Source organism: Zingiber officinale, chromosome 6A (assembly GCF_018446385.1).
Source record: "Zingiber officinale cultivar Zhangliang chromosome 6A, Zo_v1.1, whole genome shotgun sequence".
NCBI lineage: Eukaryota > Viridiplantae > Streptophyta > Magnoliopsida > Zingiberales > Zingiberaceae > Zingiber > Zingiber officinale.
In genome coordinates this window covers 79951025-79974848 of record NC_055997.1, presented here as the reverse complement: position 1 = coordinate 79974848, position 23824 = coordinate 79951025, and the positions used below count along the sequence as shown (strand labels likewise).

Sequence of the window (23824 nt, the reverse complement as noted above, 5' to 3'; positions counted from 1 at the left end):
TAGCACCTATGGTGTTCGGCCAAGAAAGGAGAGGGAGAGCTTGAGGAAGAAGATGATGGAATGAATGAGAATTACTCAAAATGAAAACTCTCTAATGCAATTGATGTGGTCGGCCACATTAAGAGGTGTTGTAACCTCCATGGAATGTCAAGAGTCACAACTCTTGGTAACTCCCATGAGGTGACATCCTACTTAAGCAATCATGATGATGTGGAGAATCATCATTGGCCCACTCATTGCCAACTCACCAATGAGGTGGTATAAAGTCAAGTCAAACTTTACTCTTCATCTTCCTCTCAAGTCAAGTCAAACTTGACTTAATCTCTCTCATGGTTGATCTAATCCAACCATTTAATTCAAGCCAATTTAATATAATGAATCTAATTCATATAATTAAATTGATTCAATGAGTCATAATCTAAATTAGACTCATTGAACACATGAATCAATTTGAGTCTAACTCAATTAGCCTAATTAGGATTACTCTTAATCTAAATTTGATTCATCACATAAATCTAATCCTCTTGGTTCATCATATGAAACTAATCTCCATCTAATTGTCCTAAGTGTGTGACCTTGTAGGTTCTTGTAACGTTGGCAATGCCCCTAAACCCATTTAGGAGCATAAGTAATGAGCAGTATCTAGCAACATATTATTACTACCCAAGTTACAAGAATGTTGAGATCCAACATCACCTTGTGACTACTAATTGTGACTCCTCACAATATATGACAAGTGTCCTTCTATCCTAGACATATAGATTGATCAATGTGAGGCATAGACCGTGTCATCCTCTGACCAATCTAAATCTTGATCTCCAAGTAGACTCACTAAATCAAATGAACTGAATATATCATATTGACTCATTTGGGCATGGCCATGCACTTCGTGGTCTCACTCTATCAAGAATATCGATGTCGCTCCCATCATATAGGAGGGATAGATCTCATCTACATCACTCACATCCCTCTGCATAATTTGTTACATACCCAGTAATCGCCTTTATAGTCCACCCAGTTACGGGTGACGTTTGACGAAACCAAAGTACATAACTCCTTATGTAGGGATCCATGGTGACTTCAGGTCCAAGGACTAGTAGTCATACTAATAGTCATATGAGAAAGTATATGACACTCATATAATGATCCATGATACATGGCGGGTCATTCAGTATACATTCTCCAATCAATGCATACTCATGTGTCAACTTGATATCTCTATATTCATGACTTGTGAGATCAAGTCATCGAGTTGACCTACATGCTAGTTTCGTCGCATTAACAGTGTCCCTGAATGTTAACACTCGACTAGGAATGATTAAGAGTAGTGTTCCCTATATCATCTCACTATCGGCTCAACTAACCGATTGATATAGGTGAGAACATTTTACTCAAGGACGCTATTATACTTAGTTTATTTGGCACCAATAAAAGTAAGTATAATAATCAAAACAAATGTCTTTATTTATATAAGAATATGATACAATAAATCCATAATACAATCATCAAATGATTGGCTCTAGGACTCTAACTAACATAATTAACTTTAATTAATTTATTTATTTTATTTTATTATATTATTTATTTAGCATATTGAAAAGAGTTTTATTAATGAATATGGTTCATGAACATTGTTCATGAACGTTGTTACGAACATTGTTCACGAATGTTATTCACGAACGTTGTTCATGAACTTAACAAGCTGAGCATATATGTGTTCAAACTTATTTGTTTAGCTTAACGAGCTGTTCAAACTTATTTATTTAATTAATCTGGTGTATATTGAATGAACATAAACAAGCTCTTACCAAGCCGAACACTAACCTTGTTCATAAACGCTTAATTCATTTACAGTCCTAAACATGACAGACCCTTGACTGGGTTAATATAGAAGCTATGTAGAACAAAGTCAGAATTTGGTCAGTATATAAGCCATGTGGCATGGACTCGGTCAACACCAAGTATTCATGACTTGGTCAACATAGATATTTCGACCTCATGAGTCACCGACCTCCCGATTGTCGAGTTCTCTATTTCTCAAGTCATCTACTTCCCGACCTCTCGACTTCCAACTTCTCAACCTCGTCAACTTCCCAAGTGGCCTCCCGACTTCCTACATGCGAAGGGACGTGACAAGCGAACAAACATGACAAGTGAAGGGACATGGTGGTTATTGCAATACTCTTCAATGAGATGTTTCCTTTGTCTTTCTCCCTGAGAGATGTCTGTTAGACTTCTCTCCCTATATAAGGTAAGGAGAGAGAGATTCTAAAAGAGGGGATCATAAGATATGCTTTATCTTAGCTAAGCTATGATCATCCTAGCTCATGTCATCTTCTTTACTCCATCAATTTTCCATTTTGTTTCTCCGTTTTATATTATTTGAAACTCCTTGATGACTTGCGCATTGGGTAACTCCCGGTGAGCCCTATAATATGTGTCACTCTCTCCAAGAATCGACCTCATCTTATTCTAAGCTGATTTAGAGTAGCTGACCAGACTTGATTAAGGTCAACAGAAGCAAGAACATTTCATTGCGGACAAAGAGATGGTTGAATTAAGCACATGAGAGCTAAGGAAAGATGAGCAGCAGTCACGCCAATGATCTTCTTTAATTGTTCAACCGAAGTATATCCGTGAAAAAAGATTAAATCAAGCCCGCCTCGATATTGAAATCAAGTTCCCCTGAAAATCATGGTGCAAAAGCCTAAATTCTATATTTCCCAATTTCCTTTTTGATTACTTCTATATCATTTTTATAATTAATACTTACCTATTATTGATTGTAATGCCTTTACGCGTTCATGCAGATTTGTCGACGAGCAGACCGTCGCTTTCATCGCTGCCTCCATTACATGTCGAGGATTCGGATATTCGCCCCCTCTCTCCGCTACTAACCGTCGCCTCCTTCTAATCTATTTGTTATAAACAGGATCTGACTCGTTGTTACTCCTCTCTCACTCTCTCTTCTCTCGCTCCAATCGGACCAAGGGGATTTCTCTCCGCTTTCCAAACTGGAATTTTCCCTTTTCACCTTCGTTGCTATTTCAGTTCAAACTGATGTCAATTAAAAAAAAAAAAAATCTTGATTCACTTGGTATGGTATGTGGAAGATTTGCTGCATCAGTCCTCAAACCATCACATGCGGGCTGATTGTCCGATCAATTGGCCCATTCTCTTTGTTAGACGAATGTTATCTACTTATATTAGGTCTTAGGGTGCACGTGTGTATCAGGGGCATTTTTTTTTTAACTTAGGGTATAATATTTAAGTTATAAACACTGAAAAAAATACATATGTACACAAGATGTACACAATGAGATACGTACGATAAAGCCTTGGTGTGTTGGCACACAGTGCCTTTTTTTTTTTTTAATAATTTTGCTCATGATCATCTTTTATAGTTAATGAATTCTTATATGATCTAGTCGTTTATTATACCCTAGTTCAATCTATGATGTATTTATATAAATTTTTATTCAAAATAAATCATGTAATTATAGAATGTTGAACTTTTGGATCATTCATCGTGAATATTTTTTAATTTGACCCGAGAATCGATAAAAAAAATTTCATGAACTAAATAGATCATCCTAATTCAATATCACCTCATTCATCATTGCATTAAGGTTACGTTTGGAAGGGTGTAATCTGTCTTGTAATATAATCAGGATTACATTGCAAGGTTAATTATTTTATTTGGTTTAATTTTAAACTTGTAATGTAATATAATCTGAATTACAAAAGGTAGTGAAGTTTTGTAATCTGGATTACAAAGCAAATACTATGTAATCGGATTACATTACGAGGTCACCGTTTAACCAAAATTTAAATGTCGAATATACTCCTAATACACCGTGGCCGTCATCCACTGCCGTCGGCTGCCGCTGCCCACCGCCGTCGACCCGCCTGTCGGTCGTCGTCGGTCGCCGGCGACCACCGCCCCCCGCCGCCACTACCACCGCCGACCGCCGCCGTCGGCGATCGTCGCCGGTAGCGGCTGCCGGCGGAGGAGGCGACAACCGTTGGTTGTCGCAAGCTCCGGCAGAGGTGCGGCGGCCATCGGTAAAGGTCGCAGGATATTTTTTGTCATTTTATAATAATATGAATTACATTCTTTATAAAAAATAATGGACATCAAACAAAAGAATGTAATCATCATTGTAATCAAATATTACAAATGATCCGGCAGTAAAGACGGGGGACCCCCTTTGAGGGAAGTTAACGCCACGTGGAGGTCAAAAGCCTAAGGGCAAGATGAGGTTCGGTCGATCGAGTAAGGGTCGGATCAACCGACCGGACGGGTCTGAACAGAATCAAAGACAACCCGGCGGGGAGCCGGGTTTCCGACGCTCATGGTGAACAGGGTCGGCGGGCCAAGCGAGTAGCCCGCTCGGCCTAGGCATAAAGCAGTAATGCTGAAAACAGTTTCATCCGAGCAGACGACCTGGAATCTCCCGACCGGATCAGTACCTATTTCCGATCGGACGTGATGGGACTGCCGAGCGGTCGGACGCTCGACGTGGGAACAGAAGGGACAAAAGAACATCGGGAAACATCCTCTGACAACAGGCATGTCCCACGACCAAGTCATACGCTGAACCTTACGACAGAAGGTTCTGCCGTCCCATCAGAGAGGTGCTCGGACTGTAGCGGTATGGTGTCAGGCAAGCTCTTCTGACAAGCCCATACTGAGGTATGGTAAGGGGGCACGTATTCACCTCGCTATGTGTGCACAAGCCTCTTCACAGCTCTATATAAGGGTCCTCACACTTCGCCGAAGAGACGCAATAACGCAGTCTCTGATATTCGAAGCCACTTCATTCTTTTCCTCTTGCCTGACTTGAGCGTCGGAGGGTCGTCGCCGGGAACCCTTTCCCGGCCCGACTTCCTTGCAGGTTCGCAGGAGGTCCCTACGTTCGGTCGGAGATCCACGTCATCAGTTCGGAGAGCGCCACGTGCCCAGCGTCCATTGATTCAGCGTTCAGACAGGATCAAATTGGCGCCGTCTGTGGGAACACACCTGCATCCGAGCGGAGGCAATGGATGAAGTTGGACGACCGTACACGGTGATGCTCTCCACGGAGGAGCTCGACGCTCTGATCGAGGCAAGAGCAGCTAAGCTTGTGGAACAACAAAAACAGAAGGCGCAAGCCGAGCGGATTGAACAACAAGCGACATCCGCGTCAGGAGGCCGAGCAGAAGCACCACTGGCCACAGTTCCATTTCATCGGGCCCTATTTCGTACGCCTACTAAAGCCGCAACAGTTAATCGTGACCGAGGATCTTCGTCCGACGAAGCGCTCATGCGAGACAACAGAAAAGGCAAGGCTCCCCGAACGGATGCCTCCCCCGAGCGGATCAACCGGTAATTTTCAGAGGTCATCCTGCGGGACCCTCTACCAAAGCACTATGTGCCCCCGGCGATCGGTGAGTACAACGGAACCACCGACCCGGATGATCATTTGGGTAAGTTCGATAACACAGCTACCTTACATCAATACACGGATGGAGTAAAGTACCGGGTGTTCCTTACCACTCTCTCGGGATCGACGCAACGATGGTTTCGGAGTCTGCCGGACGGATCTATTACAAGTTTCAAGGAGTTCCGCATAGCCTTCCTCCATCATTTTGCAAGAAGTCGGCGTTACTAGAAGACTAGTGTCAGCCTATTCGCCATCAAGCAAGAGCCCAGGGAGTCGCTCAGAGCATACATCCAACGATTCAACCGAATGGCCATAGATATTCCAACTGCCACCTCTAAAACAATGATCGGAGGCAAATTTATTGCGGCCAGGAAGTGCAAATTCACCCGACCCGATCGGAGGCCACCACATTTATTGCGGCCGATCTGGAGGTGAGCCAGAAAGAGGAGGTGATCAAATGTCTCCAGAAAAACTGTGATGTCTTCGTTTGGTCGACGCACGAGCTGCCGGGAATCTCGCCAAGTATCGCGCAGCATGAGCTCCACGTCTGACCGGACGCTCGGCCGGTGAAGCAAAGGAAGAGGGACTTCAGCGCCGAACAAAATGTCATTATCCGAGCGGAGGTCGAGAAGCTCCTGGAGGCCGACCACATACGCGAGGTCCAGTTCCCGAGTTGGCTGGCGAATGTGGTACTAGTCTCCAAGCCGGGTAACAGGTGGAGGGTTTGCATCGATTTCCGGGATCTCAACAAAGCATGCCCAAAGGATTTTTATCCTTTGCCCCGGATCGATCAACTGGTGGACTCCACAGCCGGCTGCGAGTTGATATGCATGCTCGACGCCTATCAGGGCTACCATCAAGTGCCGCTCGCCCAAGAAGATCAAGAGAAGGTCAGCTTCGTTACAGCCGACGACACTTACTACTACAATGTGATTCCGTTCGGACTGAAGAACGCGGGAGCAACTTACCAGCTCTTGATGAACAAAGTATTCAAAGAGCAGATCGGATGCAACCTAGAAGTGTACGTGGATGATATTCTCATTAAGTCCGTCCGAGTGACTGATCTTTTTAAAGACATGGAGGAGACCTTCCGAACGCTGAGGAAATATGGAGTTAAGCTGAACCCTCAGAAGTGTTTGTTCGGAGGAAAAGGTGGGCGTTTCTTGGGCTATATAGTAACCGAGCGGGGCATCGAGGCAAATCCCAGCAAGGTGAAAGCGTTGCAAGATATGCCGCCCCCAAGAAATCTAAGGGAAGTACAGCGCCTGACCGGTCGGATAACTGCGTTGTCAAGATTCATCTCGAAGACCGCCGATCGGAGTCTCCCTTTTTTCAAGATTCTACGCAAAGCTACTAAGTTCCATTGGGACGAGGAGTGCGATCGGGCGTTCGAAGAGCTAAAGATATACCTGAACTCTTTGCCCGTGCTAGCCAAGCCAGCTGTGGGTGAGCCGCTCTGTATTTACTTATCTTCAACCAAGCAGGTAGTAGGCTCGGCATTAGTGAGGACGAGCGGAGAAGAACAACTCGTGTACTTCTTGAGCCATATTTTAAAAGACGCTGAATCTCGCTACACTGGGCTCGAGAAGCTGACTTTTGCTTTGGTCCTCGCCGCTCGGAGACTTCGTCCTTATTTCCTAGCACATACCATCATAGTCTAGACAAATAGCCCATTGGGAAGAGTGTTGTTGAACCCAGAAGCGTCCGGCCGGCTCATCAAATGGACAACGGAGTTGAGTGAATTTGACATCCAGTTTCAACCCCGTTCGGCAATAAAGGCGCAGTCCTTAGCAAATTTTGTTACTGAAGTGCAAAATCTCGAGCCCGAAGACATGTGGAAAATATTTGTGGATGGATCGTCCACTCGGCTTGGGAGCGGGATTGGTGTATTATTACTCTCTCCCCAAGAAGAAAGGATGCACCTATCCGTCCGACTGGATTACAAGACCACAAATAATGAAGCGGAGTATGAGGCTCTCATAACCGGTTTGCAAGCAGCTCGGCATGTAGGCGCCGGTCGGGTGACACTCCATTCAGACTCCCAGTTAGCCGCTCAGTAGCTCTCAGGCACTTTTGAGATTAACAATGCTCGGCTCAAGCTTTACGCTGAGGCCTTTGAAAAGCTCAAGGCCCACTTCAGAGAGGTCATTATTCAAAAGATACCCCGAGCGGAAAACCAGGCAGCAGACGAGTTAGCCAATCTTGCAAGTTCAATATCACCGGTCGTCATTCAGCAGCCAATTGAACAAGTATCTTTGGTGGCGCACGTCGACCGGATGCAGAGCCTCATGTTTCCGAGCGATTGGAGGACAACCATCATGGAGTTTCTGAGATCGGGGGCAACACCATCCGATCGGGAAGAAGCCCAGCTATTAAGGAGGAGAGCCGGTCGGTTCACACTCATTGGAGACCAACTCTACAAGAAGGCTTTCTCCCGCCCACTGTTGAAGTGTGTGAGTTCGGAGGACGTGGAGTACATCCTCCACGAAGTGCACCAAGGGTCGTGCGGGGGACATCCTGGCGGCCGATCGCTGGCTAGGAAGATCCTGCTAGCCGGGTACTTCTGGCCAACACTGCAAGCAGACGCCGCTCGGACCGTCGCGACGTGCCTCTCCTGCCAGAAGTACCACAACTTCTCCCACCGACTGGCAGAGGAGATGAAAGCGTCTGCGGTATCCTGTCCATTCGATCAGTGGGGAATGGATATCGTGGGTCCGTTCCCTATGGCGATCGGTCAGCGGAAGTTTCTACTGGTGGCGGTCGACTACTTTTCCAAATGGGTGGAGGCCGACCCACTGGCCAAGATCACCGAGCAGATGGTCAAAAAGTTTATCTGGTAGCATATAATCTGTCGGTTCGGCGTTCCTCGCCGACTCATATATGATAACGGGCGACAGTTCGTCGGGAAGTAGCTCGAATAATGGTGTAAAAGTTATGGCATTGAACAGCACTTTACTTCCGTGGTGTATCCCCAAAGCAACGGCCAAGCGGAAGTAACCAACAGAGAAATACTCAGAATTCTTCGGGCTCGACTTGACCATATAGGAGGAAGTTGGGTGGACGAGCTGCCAGGCGTCCTATGGGCTATCCGCACAACTCCAAAGGAGGGAACGGGCGTCACGCTGTTCCATTTAGTGTACGACGGCGAAGCGGTTATCCCGGTTGAAATTGGCGTAGAGTCTGTCCGGATCCAGAACTATGATGATGATAATGCCGAGCAGAGAAACATGGAGCTGGACTTAATCAACGAAGAACGAGCCAAGGCATCCGTCTGGCTGATGGCATACCGGCAGAGGATGAAGCAGAACTACAACCGATGCGTGATCCCTAGAGCGTTCCAGGTTGGCGACCTAGTGTGGAAGAAAGTAAAACCGGTCGGGGACGTTGGCAAGCTGGAGGCTCCTTGGGCAGGCCCCTTCAAAGTCATCGAAAAGCTCCGCTCGGGTGCCTATTATCTGGAGGATGAAGACGGACAACAACTGGATCGACCATGGAGTGCGAACCACCACCAACCTTACCGGGCGGGGTGAAAGGTGTGCCAGTGAAATGTATGTTGTATATTTTCCGTTCGGTTGTATATTTGAAATGCAGGAGTAAAAATCGGAAAGTTAGCGCAAGTATAAGGCATCATCAGCCGAATCGGAAGACTGTCGAGCTCCGACGTTAAAAATTGAGAGTCGCGCCGGCGACTATAAACCCTCTGGCCGGAAGACCGTCGAACTTCGACGTTAAAAATCGAGAGTCGCGCTGGCGACTATAAACCCTCCGGCCGGAAGACCGTCGAGCTCCGACGTTAAAAATCGAGAGTCGCGCCGGCGACTATAAACCCTCCGGCCGGAAGACCGTCGAGCTCCGACGTTAAAAATCGAGAGTCGCGTCGGCGACTATAAACCCTCTGGCCGGAAGCCCGTCGAGCTCCGACGTTAAAAATCGAGAGTCACGCCGGCGACTATAAACCCTCCGGCCGGAAGACCGTTGAGCTCCGCCGTTAAAAATCGAGAGTGGCGCCGGCGACTATAAACCCTCCGGCCGGAAGACCGTCGAGCTCCGACGTTAAAAATCGAGAGTCGCACCGGCGACTATAAACCCTCCGGCCGGAAGCTTGTCGAGCTGAGGTCAGACTATTAAGTCGTTTGGCCGATCGGCCAACTAACCTAAAGTACTTCGGGAACATCTGGCGAAAATCCCGTTTGCGAAACAGGATATATTCCGCCGAGCGGACTAGCTACGCAAAATATTTCGTAAAAAACCCCTTTCGAACACAAGAAAGGTGGGATGAGAGACGAATAACGAGGAGAAGCAAAGGAACATGAACAACGGTAGTTGGCGAGCCGAGCGGACAACACTCATATTGACTAGCAAAAGAAAAAGAAACAGCAAATAAAAGGATAGCATTAAAGAAATTAAGGCCGAGCGGTCGAATTACAAAAATGATAAGTGTTTGGCCGAGAGGCCGAGTTATATAAAAACTTCCTATTCAAGGAAATCATAAAAGTCCTGGGGGATGGTGCCGAGAAGCGCCGCTTGGTCTTGGGCCGGGATAATGACGGAGTCGGCCAGATAACCCTTGGACTTCAAATAAGTGAGGGTGGCAGTCATAGCCAGATCGAAGGCAGTGTACATCCGTTCACAGACTTTCTCCGAGAACTCTTCCGAACGGATGTAATTCAGCCTCAGGGTTGCGACTCGGCCAGGCTCAGCCTCTTGATATTCTTTAAAGGCCGCTTGGGAGGTTGCGAGGGACTCCTGCAGAGTTTTCAGTTCGTCCTTATGCTTAATTGCCGCGGCCGAGCGGCCCGCCTTCTCGCCATCAAGCTGCTCCATCAACTCTTTGACTCGATGCTCCAAGCCCCGAGCCTCGACATTCTTCTTCTCCAGATCGGAGATAGCAGTCTTCTTCCGCTCGGTCGCTAGACTTATTTTTCGGTCAAGTGATTTGACCTATCAATCGAGCTCGGACAGAGTGTGAGCCTAGTCGGCCGTCTTCTTCTGTTCGGCCTCCAACAGATTTTGGGTCTTTTTGAGCTCCTTCTGCAGCTCGGCATATGATGGGCCTTGGGAAGGAGCGTCGCCCGAACTCCGTAGCCTCTTGAGCTCCTCGTCCACCATCGCCAAACGGTTGGAGACGGCGATCTCCTCCACCCATCTCTGTCAATAAATAAGATCATTAACAGCCGATCGGAAGAAGCTTATAAAAGACTTGAAGAAAACAAACTTACCCCCGTGGCCTGTTGCATGTGGCTATTGGCCAAATTGCTGAGGGGAATCATAGCCACGCGGGCCCGAGTGTCGGCCCACATTTCGGCTAAAGGCCCCTTCATCGTGATCATGTGCTCGGGCGCGGTTGGCCGATCGGACTCCGGCATCAGCTCTTCGGTGGGGAGATGTAACGAGACCCGGATGGTACGGTGCCGACCGGAAGTCGTCTGGGCCGAAGTTGGAGACAGATCGAAGGCCGGTGCAGACATCTGGGACAAAATGGCCGAGCGTTCGACTCGGCGTGGAGCGGGCGGAAGGACGCTGATTGGAACGGCCTCGAGGGGGTCCGCGGACGCGTCCAATTGGGACGAGATGACCTCCACCGTTGGGGCTTTGCCGCGGGAATCAGCGGTAGTCCGTTCGACCGGCTGGACCGCGGAAGTAGCCGAACGAAGAGGTGTCTCCACTCGGCGTCTCTTTTGCCTGAGCGGGTGCTCTTCCTCTTGAGCAGAGCCTTCCTCCCGGAAGGAATGCTCTCGACTAGCAGTTGCGCCAGCCGCTGGCTCCGGGAGAGAAGCCTGAGCGACCGACTCCCCATCATTTGTCTCGCTCTCTCCTTCGTTAGAGCCGACCGGCTGAATGCCAAGCGTCTCCATCTCTTTGGCCGCCGCGGCCTCGAGTGCCGCCGCCTTCCTCTTCAAAATTCCAGCCATCACCGACTCCATGACAATGTTCGCTGCAAATGAAAAAAGAGAAAATCAGTTAGCAATCAAGGCAAATGTGCAAGTAAGATTCTTACCGAAGCCGCTCGGGAGGGGGGTTCTGATCGGACTAGGCAGGAACTTGGTGATGTCAAACTTCAGACCGGCTAACATGTTGGCGGCATGTAGATAGTCCGGTCGGGTCTTGAACCTTTTGAGCTCTGGTGAGATTGGTGGTCCGACCTGCCACTGGGTTCGAAAGGGGGCCCGCTCGGGCATACGAAGGTAGAAGTAGAACTCTTTCCAATGTTTATTGGAAGAGGGCAATTTATTGAAAAAAACTAAACCGGGCCGAGCTTGGAACATATATGTGCCCAGCTCGGACTGTTTAGGGTAATAAAAAAAGTATAAAACCTCCGGTCGGAGGGGGATATTGTGGATTTTAAATAGAACGACAACGCCGTATAAAAGGCGGAAAGTGTTGGGGACTAGGCTTCCGAGCGGAATGCCGAAAAAGTTGCAAACTTCTACGATGAACGGATGGATGGGAAATCACAGACCGGCTGTGAACTGGTCGCGGAAAACACAAAAAGCTCCGCGCGGCGATTTGTGTGGCCGAGCGGAGGGAGAAGGTAAGATAATTTCGAAGTCAAATGGGATGTCAAAAGTATCCATCAGAATATCGGCATCGCGCCGATCGAAGCGCGACTCCATGGTAGTATACCATGGGCCGAGGGCTTGGTCTTGAGGTTGGGAGGAGCTAGCCATTGTCCGAGCGGACGAAACCAAAAAAGATGAAAGGCAGAGGATAAAAGAAAGAAGATGGCAACGAAACAGTGCCCCAAGAACCAAAACTCGGGAAAGAAAACACAAGAACCACAAGAACCAAAGATAGAGCAGAGGAAGAGCCTTACAGAGGAGAATGAGGATCGAGGGAAGAACGCCGGAGATTGTCGGAAAACAGAAGAACAGGGTCGCCGGAGTGTTGAGAGCGAGAATCTCTGGAGCACGCGAGAGCAGAAATGCGGCGAAGGAAGAAAGCGAAGCCTTTATAGGGTGGAGCCCGAGCGGCCTCCGCCGTCGGATTCAGGTCGCGAGAACCGGAGCATGCATCGCGCCGTCCATTTCAAACCGCCTCGGTCTCATCACCCGCAGCGCCGCCACCGTACGATGACGGCAGCAATGCCACGTGGCATTCCACCACGGGAGAGCATTTAATAAGCGCCTTATCGAGGCACAGAGCGCGTGCTTTCCCTTAATGTCGAAGATTGGCGCAACTTCCGAAGAGGTCCTAGGAATGTGGCCGTTGACTGAACGCCGCAGCTGCCCCCGTGGGGGCGGAGCGGAGGATAGTGGTGTATGGACATCGCTCGGCGCAACTGATGGTCCAGTCAGTCGGACTAATCGCCTCCTTCGACTAGACTTGAAAGGGAGGCAAGTGATCCGACAGTAAAGACGGGGGACCCCCTTTGAGGGAAGTCAACGCCACGTGGAGGTCAAAAGCCTAAGGGCAAGATGAGGTTCGGCCGATCAGGTAAGGGTCGGATCAACCGGCCGGACGGGTCTGAACAGAATAAAAAACAACCTGGCGGGGAGCCGGGTTTCCGACGCTCATGGTGAACAGGGTCGGCGGGCCAAGCGAGTAGCCCGCTCGGCCTAGGCATAAAGCAGTAATGCTGACAACAGTTTCATCCGAGCACACGACCTGGAATCTCCCGACCGGATCAGTACCTACGTCCGGTCGGACGTGATGGGACTACCGAGCGGCCGGACGCTCGGCGTGGGAACAGAAGGGACAAAAGAACATCGGGAAACATCCTCTGACAACAGGTATGTCCCACGACCAGGTCATACGCTGAATCTTACGACAGAAGGTTCTGCCGTCCCATCAGAGAGGTGCTCGGACTGTAGCGGTATGGTGTCAGGCAAGCTCTTTTGACAAGCCCATACTGAGGTATGGTAAGGGGGCACGTATTCACCTCGGTATGTGTGCACAAGCCTCTTCACAGCTCTATATAAGGGTCCTCACACTTCGCCGGAGAGACGCAATAACGCAGTCTCTGATATTCGAAGCCACTTCATTGTTTTCCTCTTGCCTGACTTGAGCGTCGGAGGGTCGTCACCGGGAACCCCTTCCCGGCCAGACTTCCTTGCAGGTTCGCCGGAGGTCCCTACGTTCGGTCGGAGATCTACGTCATCAGTTCGGAGAGCGTCACGTGCCCAGCGTCCATTGATTCAGCGTTCGGACAGGATCAACATACATTATATTACCAAACATAGTAATGTAATCAAGATTACATTACATTACCAATTTGATTACATTACAAGTAAAATTACATTACACTCAACCAAACGTAACCTTAAATTGCTTTGTCAGCATTTTATTCTTCCCATGTTTATTCTTTGTAGAATTTAAAAAAGGCTTCTTGGACCCCAAAATTAGGTACTACAGTTTGTGATAATATCAGCTTAATCCACCATCTAGCTTGGCATTATTAAATAACTCATAGCCCCTCAAGTTACAACACCGTCGAACGGTATCAAACTATTACCAAACATTCCTAGTTATGATATATTTATAGAAATTTTTTCTCTAAATAGAATGTGTAATCATGGAATATTAAATTTCTGAGTTGTCCGTCGGAAGAACTTACTGATTTATCCTGTTTGCTGATAGAAAACTTTTATAAAACTGGACCGAATCAATCATCCGATTCAGTGTTATCTGGACTCAACATTATTAAATTACTCGTACTGTAATCAATATTTGGATAAATCTATGGTGCTTCCATGTCCTTGCAGCTATTGAGTGCATAGTTGTTTCCGGTATGGCTAAGCTAGAATACAGCCCCGGTCCTTCGACTCAGGAGGCCCGAGGTGAAAAAAATAAAATAAAATCTAAAATAAATTTTTAATAATATACAATTCATTTACAACGATTTCTTCTAATATTTCTATTTACAAAATTGTCTATAATATTATCAGTTTCAAAATTTTTCAAAATGTCTTTCTCAATACATAAAATTGTCAATCCATTTAATTTTTCTTGCGACATTGACAATCTCATATATGTTTTCAATAATTTTAATTTTAAAAAACTCCTTTCAGCCGATGCTACCATAACAGCCATAGTCAACAAGATTCTATAAATAATTGCAACATTTGAATAACAATTTATACTTTGAACAAATGTTGGACCCCGTGGTAGTTTTGATGTGATCAACCAAGTTAGTTAGGTCCTGCATTTTGTCTGAACCCTGTGTCTGAGTGTGCAGGAACTTAGGAGCGTAGGAAGTCGAGCGGAAGACACAGCTAGCGAGAAGTACGACACGAGAAGGGAGCCGACGGCCCCGGTGCGTCCGAAGAGTACTCCGGTGGAGCGAGAAGAACGTGCGCGACGTTCGAGGGACGAGAAGCCGGACGGAAGACTGCTCGAGGAGAAGGCCGGGAACTGGGTTCGGGTGAGCCCTATTCCGGATGGACGCAATCACCCAAGGAGCCGAACCAGAGCAAGTCAACTGGAGTTGACTTGTCAACGGTTCGGTCGACCGAACCCCAATCCTCAGAAGACCAACCGCTGGTGACACGTCAGAAGCCACGTCAGCAAGCCAGCCATTAGGGGACTGATCGGTCGACCGAACCTCTTGATCGGTCGACCGAACCAACGTTTATCCAGAGACTCAGTCGAGCGTTTTGATCGGGCCAGTGCAGAGGAAGATCGTTGGCCGATCGGTCGACCGAACACAATGATCGGTCGACCGAACCTGAGCTCGATCCACAGAGGCTGCACCTGGACGGAAAGATGGGCAGGTACAGCAGGTTCAGTCGACCGAACCTGGGGATCGGTCGACCGATCCCTCTCGAGTCAAACCTGATCCCGAAGATCAGGTTAACAGATAGACTCTAGAACCCCTATATAAAGGGGGTCTCGGGTAGCTATTGAAGAACAACGATTTCATACGAAAAACCAACTCTGTAATTCATCTTCTGCAACTTCTGTGCTTTCAAAGTGTAAAAGGCTTCTCCGCCTTCAGAGAAGGAGTTTTCTTACTGAGCCTTTCATCGCCCTGGATTAACAACCCCCTTGGTTGTAACCAGGTTAAATTTGTGTGTCTATTTCTTTGATTATTTTATTCTCAATATAGTTGCATTTATTTTAGAGTTGAAATTGCTTGAGGAGGGTATAGTTTGATTTGCAGGCAATTCACCCCCCTCTTGCCGGTCCCCGCTGCACCCACAACAAATTCAAGAATATTAATTGTAGACATTACTACATTTGGTAAAGTCATTTGTAATATTTTTTAATTCGGTAAATAAATCATCTAACTTAACATCACATCTGATGAATTGTTATGAGTTTATATTGACACAACATTTTCGTAATTCATCATCGTCTAAAGTTCTTAATATTTTGAATTAAATAAAAAACTAAATATATTTTCAAAAGTTTTCATTTGCTCAAATATACATTTTAAAGACGCAATCGTCATGTCTACAACAACAACAAAATAATCAATTCTAAAAGACTCTGATAGTGAAACTTCATTGTCCTCTCTTTCATTAAATTATTTTTTCCTAAAAATATAATGTTTTGTTGTAAATATTGGCTCTGTGTTCATATATGATGTACGACTTTTAGTAATAGTCAAACTTACAACAAAACCATCATTCTTATACTTTTTTAAGAATAAGATTATACCTTCCAATTGTTTCATGACAGCCCCAAATCTTTTACCACTTTGCAAATTGCAACCCAAAAGGATAAAAGGAAAAGACAATATCAAAAGGTTCTGAAATATGAATTTGGGCCCAACTACCCAAGGCCCCAACTACATGCCTATAATACATAATACTAAAAAAAATTTTGGGCACTTTCAAATTCTGGGCCCAGGGCTATCGCCTAGTGTCGCCCTCCTCCAGGGCCGGCCCTGCTAGAATACGTTGTTGATCGGAACTTGTTTCCCATTGAACAATTTGGAGCTTACAATAATAATCTCAAGGAGTTTAAGATAAGTCACATATTTATCATTGCCACATTGATCTTATTTTTTCTTCAATAATAATATCATCTGGTTGTTTAATTTATACGATGGAGTATTTTTTAGCAACCGGGATCTTCTGGTCTGCACTTTATGAACCAGAGGATGGATCACAAATGACGATTGGTCCATTTGAATGGGCTACCTATTTAACAGATGGGGTCCATTCAAATAGACCAATGAATACGATCCAGATGTATGAATAACATATCTAGTATGATTATTTTCTTACCAAGTTATTATTTTATAAGTTGTGGGGGTTTCTTATCAAGCTATTCTTTTGGAGGTTTTCATTACTTCCTGTGTTTATGATTGCATTGACCTAGAGAAACGGCAGTGAAAATCTGTTTCCCATATTTGATAAATTAATCGTGCATCAAGTTAGTTTATGTTCATCAAAGATGCCATTTTGTGATTCAAAGCTTTATTTGGAGACTCTTTTCTCCACTTAGACTAATGATATATCAAATGAAAGAAGTTCTATTGGGAAATTCAGCTTCAGAGTTGCAGATTTGTCTGAGGCATCTCTCTTGGCATCATGGGTATTTTTAATCCTGAAACTTCTTTGTTGGAGAATAAGTTTTTGCTCTCTTGGTCTTTAATATTATGGATTCTGATGCTTTAATTAGTCTGGTTCATGGAGAACCTTTTTGCTCTTTTATGCCTTTTTGATCTTCTGTATTATGGACAGGGATTCTGATGCTTTAAGTTGGTTCATGGAGATGTTTTTTTTTTTTTTTCGCTCTTGCTCTCTTAGTCTTCATGGAGAAAGAATTATTGATGTCTTTCTTCACCATTCATGTTGTGATCTTCTTACAGCCAGATTTCCTCCAATGACTTATTTCAGAGGAATTCTGGGGTACTTCAAAAGCTTTCCTCTATCATGGATAGAGTCGCCTACAACAAATTCTCATTGTCCGAGACAATATAAGATTTCCTTTGTTAGGGACAGAGTTGCCTTCAACAAACTACTCAGTGTCCGTAAGAGTGCAAAAACTCCTCTGTTTGAAACACAGATTCACCTTCAACAAATTGTTCATTGTCTGAGACAATGCAAGATTTCCTCTGTCATGGATAAAGTTTCCATCAACAAACTACTCACTGTCCGTGACAGTGCAAAGACTCCTCTATTCGAGACATAATTCGCCTTCAACAAATTATTCATTGTCCGCGACAGTGCAAAGACTCCTCTGTCCAAGACAAATCTGCCTTCAACAAATTAAATCATTGTTTGAGACAATGCAAGATTTCCTCTATCCTGGATAGAGTCACCTACAATGGACTTCATTGTATACTAGCAAAATGGAAAAGTTTTCATGGTCCACTCCATTTTGCATATTCACTCCATCTACACTGATGTATATTAGCAAAATTTTTCAGAGGGAATAATTCACAACCTTCATCTTGCCTTCAATTCTTTGGACCGACGTCATAACTTGAAGAAGAGAGAAACGGTCAAACTGCCTGCGATGTAGACGGACGTTCGCCGTCAATGAGCTCAACTACCCAACTTTTAGTTGTTTGACTTTTGGCTCTCTTCTTTGTTCTCGAGCGTACATTTACTGTTTGACTTTGTCTCTCTGATCAGTGTCATACACAACGAGGATATATGTTGGATCAACTACTGCAGCACCTACCTTTCTCTTTCATCCGAGGATCTCTTATTACAATTACATTCCTATTTTTCCGGAAACAGATGAAGTTGCGGTCCACTTAATATTCTTATGCTCGGCATTACTTTCTTATGTGCTCGATCTGACCGAGAGGGCGATTTACCACCTTTCTTATGTGCTCGATCATACATGTTGTTTGAAAAAAAATAATATCTAAGATCCACATAATCAAAAGTAGATGTTTATATAAACTTTAATTTCAGAAAAAAAAAAATACTACATATGATATCAAAAAATAGATGTACATAGCATCACTAAAGGATAAGAATCTCTACGAACCAAATCTTCACATTGCTGCGTCCATGACCGTCCTATCATTTGAGAGGCTACGTTACTTCATTGAAAGGTCATACAAGCCTTAGGTCAACATAGCAAATTCTATGCAGGTTAAACATAACGTATAAACTTCTCCATGGCAGACCCAACCAACAGTTTCCTTGTCAAAACAATAAAGTGCCAAATGTGGATCAGAGTATGCAATATTCCCACCAACCCATACCTCTTAATCTCCATGTCAACATCTAAAAACTTGAGTAATAGTACTGTGAGTCTGCTTAGTTTGTTCAACCAACCTCAAACTGTCTTATTTCTTCCTCTTTAGCATAAAAATTTCCAGCGTCAGATGGCCAACGCTGCAAAAGAGCTGTTGGCCAATTTATCTCCCCTAATGGTCTCTTTATCTTCCTCATCACAGGAACGGTTGTCCATTTAATTGCTAGCAATAAACTTTCGGCACCCAACCAATCCTATTTACGTTCCCCCCCACCACTCCAATTCAATGCCTCCAACAATGAAAAACCTTCTTTTCGCCAAACAATTAGGTGATCTAACAGCACTTAGAGGCTTGCAAATTTGAAGCCTGTGATATAAATTTGAATGTCGTTGATGCTACGGTGATCTCTAGTCAGGCCCCAACGCTATGGACGGCATTTAATGGAAGCTCAAACTGCAAAAGGAGTCCAGCTGAAAGGAAGAAAGCATGCAACTGATGCTCAAGAAGTGAGAAAGGTGGTAGCTGGTGAGAAGCAAGGACACAGTCTGTCCTATTAAATGCCCTTCTGCAAATCCACCTCCTTGCTATAAATTTTCACCTCCTACGGTTTCCTCTCTCATCCTATCTTTTATCTTTTATCTTCTATCTTCTATCTTCTTCATTGCTCCGCCCCTTCTTTTCAACACTGTTGATCCGTGAGCAATGGATGTGGCGACGGTGGTGTTGGTGATCGCCTGCGTGGGAGCGTACGTGGCCTGGTTCTCGCGGCTGGCATCAGGGCTCAAGGGGCCGCGGGTGTGGCCGGTGGTGGGCAGCCTGCCCGGGCTCATCCAGCACTCAGAGCGGATGCACGAGTGGATCGCCGACAACCTCAGAGACACCGGCGGCACGTACCAGACCTGCATTTGCGCGGTGCCGGGGCTGGCGCGGCGGCAGGGGTTGGTGACGGTGACTTGCGACCCGCTCAATCTGGAGCACGTCCTGAAGACGCGGTTCGACAACTATCCCAAGGGCCCGACGTGGCACGCCGTCTTCGTGGACCTCCTCGGCGACGGCATTTTCAACTCCGACGGAGATACGTGGTTGTTCCAGCGGAAGACGGCGGCGCTCGAGTTCACCACGCGGACGCTCCGCGCCGCCATGTCGCGGTGGGTCTGCCGCTCCATCCACCACCGCCTCCTCCCCATTTTGGAAGAGGCCGCCGCCGCCGGGCCCGCCGGTGCCGTCGACCTCCAGGACCTGCTGCTCCGGCTCACCTTTGACAACATCTGCGGGCTGGCCTTCGGCAGGGACCCCGAGACGCTCGCGCTGGGCCTGCCTGAGAACGCCTTCGCCACAGCCTTCGACCACGCCACCGAGGCAAGCCTGCACCGATTCATCTTCCCCGAACCAGTGTGGCGGTTCAAGAAGTGGCTGCAGGTGGGGATGGAGGCGACGCTCACCGGCAGCGTGTCGCACGTCGATCGCTACCTGTCGGCCATCATCAAGTCGCGGAAGCTCGAGTTGAGCGACGGGCGGCGAGACTACGACGACCTTCTCTCGCGGTTCATGAAGAAAGGAGCGTACACCGACGCATTCCTCCAGCACGTGGTGCTAAGCTTCATCCTTGCCGGCCGCGACACCTCCTCTGTCGCCCTCAGCTGGTTCTTCTGGCTCGTGTCCACCCACCCAGCCGTGGAGCGCCGCATCGTGCTCGAGCTCGCCGGCGTCCTCGCAAATTCCCGCGGTCGCGACCCCGCCATGTGGCTCGCGACGCCGCTAGCATTCGAGGAGGTCGACCGGCTCGTCTATCTCAAGGCAGCGCTGTCCGAGACGCTCCGGCTGTACCCCTCGGTGCCAGAGGATTCCAAGTACGTGATGGCCAACGACGTGCTCCCGGACGGGACGTTTGTGCCGGCGGGCTCTTCCATTACCTACTCGATCTACTCGGCGGGGCGTATGAAGTCGGTGTGGGGGGAGGACTGCCTCGACTTCCGGCCGGAGCGGTGGCTCTCACCGGACGGAAAGCGGTTCGAGCCGCACGACTCGTTCAAATTCGTAGCGTTCAACGCCGGGCCGCGCGTCTGCCTCGGGAAGGACCTGGCCTACCTGCAGATGAAGTCCATCGCCGCCGCAGTGCTGCTGAGGCATCGCCTCACGGTCGCCCCCGGCCACCGCATCGAGCAGAAGATGTCGCTCACGTTGTTCATGAAAAACGGGCTGAGGATGAACGTGCAGGACCGCGACCTCAGCTCCATCGCCACCGAGCTCAGCCCGTCTCAGCCGGAAGTGGTGGCGCCGGCTCCCGTAGCCGAGGTGGTGGTTGCAACTTGCTGAGCTACTTACCATGAAAAGTATTTGCAGCAAGGCCAAATGTATATAGATAGCAAATCAACAGGTTTGGACTCAGTTGGAGCAAGAGGTCAAAGACTAAGTTATAATGAATTCTTATAACGAATTCTTAGAAGGTAAATTGTATTACTGATTAAGTTCTGGGTGCTAAATAAAAGATGAAGGGGATTTTTACAAAGGGATTATAAATTCATAATTCGTAGAAGACATTGCATATGTTGTAGATCGCATCAGAGAATAAAAGCCAATTCCCCCTGAGAATGATAAAAACAGAACAAGAGCCATTTACTTTCATCCAATGAATCGATCAAACAGAGACGTTGAAGTATTTGTTAGATGAACAATATGGAAGATGCAATGGTTTCATTGTTTGGAATGGTGCTTTTGACGTGGGGTTACTGTGATTTGAGAGGAATGTATGTATACTAGAAATGTAATGAAACTGAACTTTCATTACAGGGACATAAATAGGTCTAAACTATAAGTGACGAAGTCACAAAACCATAATAGTGAGTGATAGATGACACTAGGGCAATTAGTTCTACTTCTTGCTGCGAAGATAATGTTTCATGCTTCTAATTAAGGGTGACACTGAATTGCTTGTTAAGACTGCTGATTAAATGCTTCAAGAGCGATTGACTGTTATGAAAATTAATAGGAAAGCAATTTTACTATGTTTACTTAAGAAGGTCAAACCAAAAAACAAAAAGTTAAGATGCTTATGAATTTTACTTCACAAGAAACTAAAGCAGAGTTTAACAAGTGCTATGGAATAGAAGGGATGTTACCCATGAAATAGTTCTAGTATTTCGGAAGTCTAATGAGTTGAGAGTTCAGATATCTGCAGCCATTTAGCAACACACACACACACACACACAAATATTCTTAATAAATCATAGGATTGATTCAGCTTGAACAAAATGGTAGAGTAATAAAATTCATTAGGACCTATCAAGCAAGATATCTAAGAAAAAAACAGCTAACTTCCTAATAATCTTGACTAAGAGAAAAGATTGTTTGATAGGCATTAAAAATCTAATAGTACTTTCATTTTCTTGTGCTTGAGCTTATCCCACTGAGTGAGTCATTAAAATTTAAGACTTATCTAAATAAACAAAAATCAGTTCTCCCTAACAGCCTTCACTCGCAATTGTTCTTGACAATGTATTCCTATTCATATATTTTAGCAGCTTGACAAGGCCATTAAAAGCAGATTGGTGTAGGTTATTGCCATTTCTTACAGTCAGTGGGTCACTGCAAAGTGTAAATAACCTACAGCATCAGCAAACAATATAGCAAAATCCAAATGCTTTCAAATGAAACATCGATATATTCCTTTTTTTTTAAAAAAAAAAATGCAATTATTTTTTATTCCTCTTGTCAATTTGCTACAAAGAATCATAAATTTAATTGGCATCATCATAGTAGCGAACCAAACCATTACAGATATTAATAATGCTTAACATATGTATGGAATCCAGCGAAGCTTGTTCTGTCTTAAAATGCTAGTCCTTTAAGAAATGACACCCTTCTAATATATATGCATAGTAGTTCATGGTACTTGTCCATGTGAACTAATGAACATGGAGCATTCTACCTTCGACAGATCTCTTCATGACCATCTTTACTCAAGTATATGGGCTCAAGCTATAATACCACAATCAATGTGAAGGCTATTTCATCACAAAATGACTACTCATTTGAGAGGGAGATATCATCATAACATTTAAAGATGGCATACCACGATAGTTTTCTTTTCCATGTAGAAGTAGAACATCATAGCTTCAATATGCTACCTGCATTAAGGGATGTGCTATTGTAACCACAAAGAGGGGCGACAACTCTACCCCATTCAAAGGCAAAACAAGTTGTTCCTGAATCAACACTCATCAGGGTTGGAATTTGTGACTTTGGTAGGTTCAGGTTAAGTCAGCCAACCATGTTAGTCAACCTGAATTTGATCTTGGTTACATGGTCTGTTCCACACACTTCTTTAGCATCATAGTCCTATTTAGTTCTGCATCTAATGAAACAGACCCTTTATCTAAGCTAGAGTTTACTTCATCACCCTCCACCACTATGAACTCTAGTCAGTTTCAACTTTCAAACTTGCTTTAGTTTTGCTCATAAGGTTTCCATACGTCAGGGCTCATTATGCGCCTTTTAAGAAGGCAAGAAGCAATAGTGAGAAATTGCAATGGAATGCCACAAAAGAGAAACTTTATTATTACAATTAACCTTTTAGAAAGACGTATGCAATCTTGAATTTGGGATCTCCTACATTCCACAAAATTTAATTTGATTAAAACAGAAGCAGCATTCTAGAGCAGTGAATCAACAAAGCACATGGCAGCGGATAAATGTCAATTATTGCTTGTTATATCATGCAAACAAAATACATTAATTTCTACGGAGAAAATAGACTTCGAGTCACTATCTTCAGGCAAAATTTGCCATGTTCAAGTACCCTAACTAAACCCCCAATTTCCCATTTCAACTAAAAAACTTGATCCATCTTTTTCTCTAGTGTTCGTCCAGAGTTTACCATTGGGGTAATTATCAAACTTTCGTCAACAATAAGAACAGGAACACAAGAGCACGACAAAGGAAGAGAGATGGCCTGATATGGAGACATGATGCGCCATCCCTTTGGTATGAGGCTTCAGCGAGGCAGAGAGAAGGCACGAGACTCGAATCTATTCAAACTCCTTCTTCCTGTCTCCGGCGATCAACACCATTCGTTATGACCACGCAACGCATCAAAAGGGAAGAGCGAAATGGCAACGATTACGCGATCGATGAACCAGAACATTACCGCTTACCAGGCCGATGGACTGGCCGTCCAGTGAGACGGCGACGATCGTCCCCATCGCGGAAGCATTCGCGGCCGCGGCATCATCTTCTCCCCCATCCCCATGGTTGCGATTGAGAAAAAAAAAAAAGGTTGTCCAATAATTTAAAA

At 45.8% G+C, this 23824-nt stretch overlaps 1 protein-coding gene and 1 long non-coding RNA gene across 2 annotated transcripts; one reads left to right on the top strand and one right to left on the bottom strand.

Moving 5' to 3' along the window:
• The first annotated feature begins 18728 nt into the window (after positions 1-18728).
• LOC121996691 (cytochrome P450 86A2-like) lies at positions 18729-21104 on the top strand. The gene has a single exon (XM_042550733.1). The coding sequence runs from the start codon at positions 19234-19236 to the stop codon at positions 20845-20847; it is 1614 nt and encodes a 537-aa protein (XP_042406667.1). The 5' UTR covers positions 18729-19233; the 3' UTR covers positions 20848-21104.
• A 2115-nt stretch (positions 21105-23219) lies between these two features.
• Positions 23220-23789, bottom strand: LOC121996692. Its single transcript, XR_006116141.1, has 2 exons — positions 23678-23789; positions 23220-23577 (listed from the first exon to the last, which is right to left on the bottom strand). It is a non-coding gene; the product is annotated as an uncharacterized LOC121996692 (long non-coding RNA).
• Between the last annotated feature and the right edge of the window lie 35 nt (positions 23790-23824).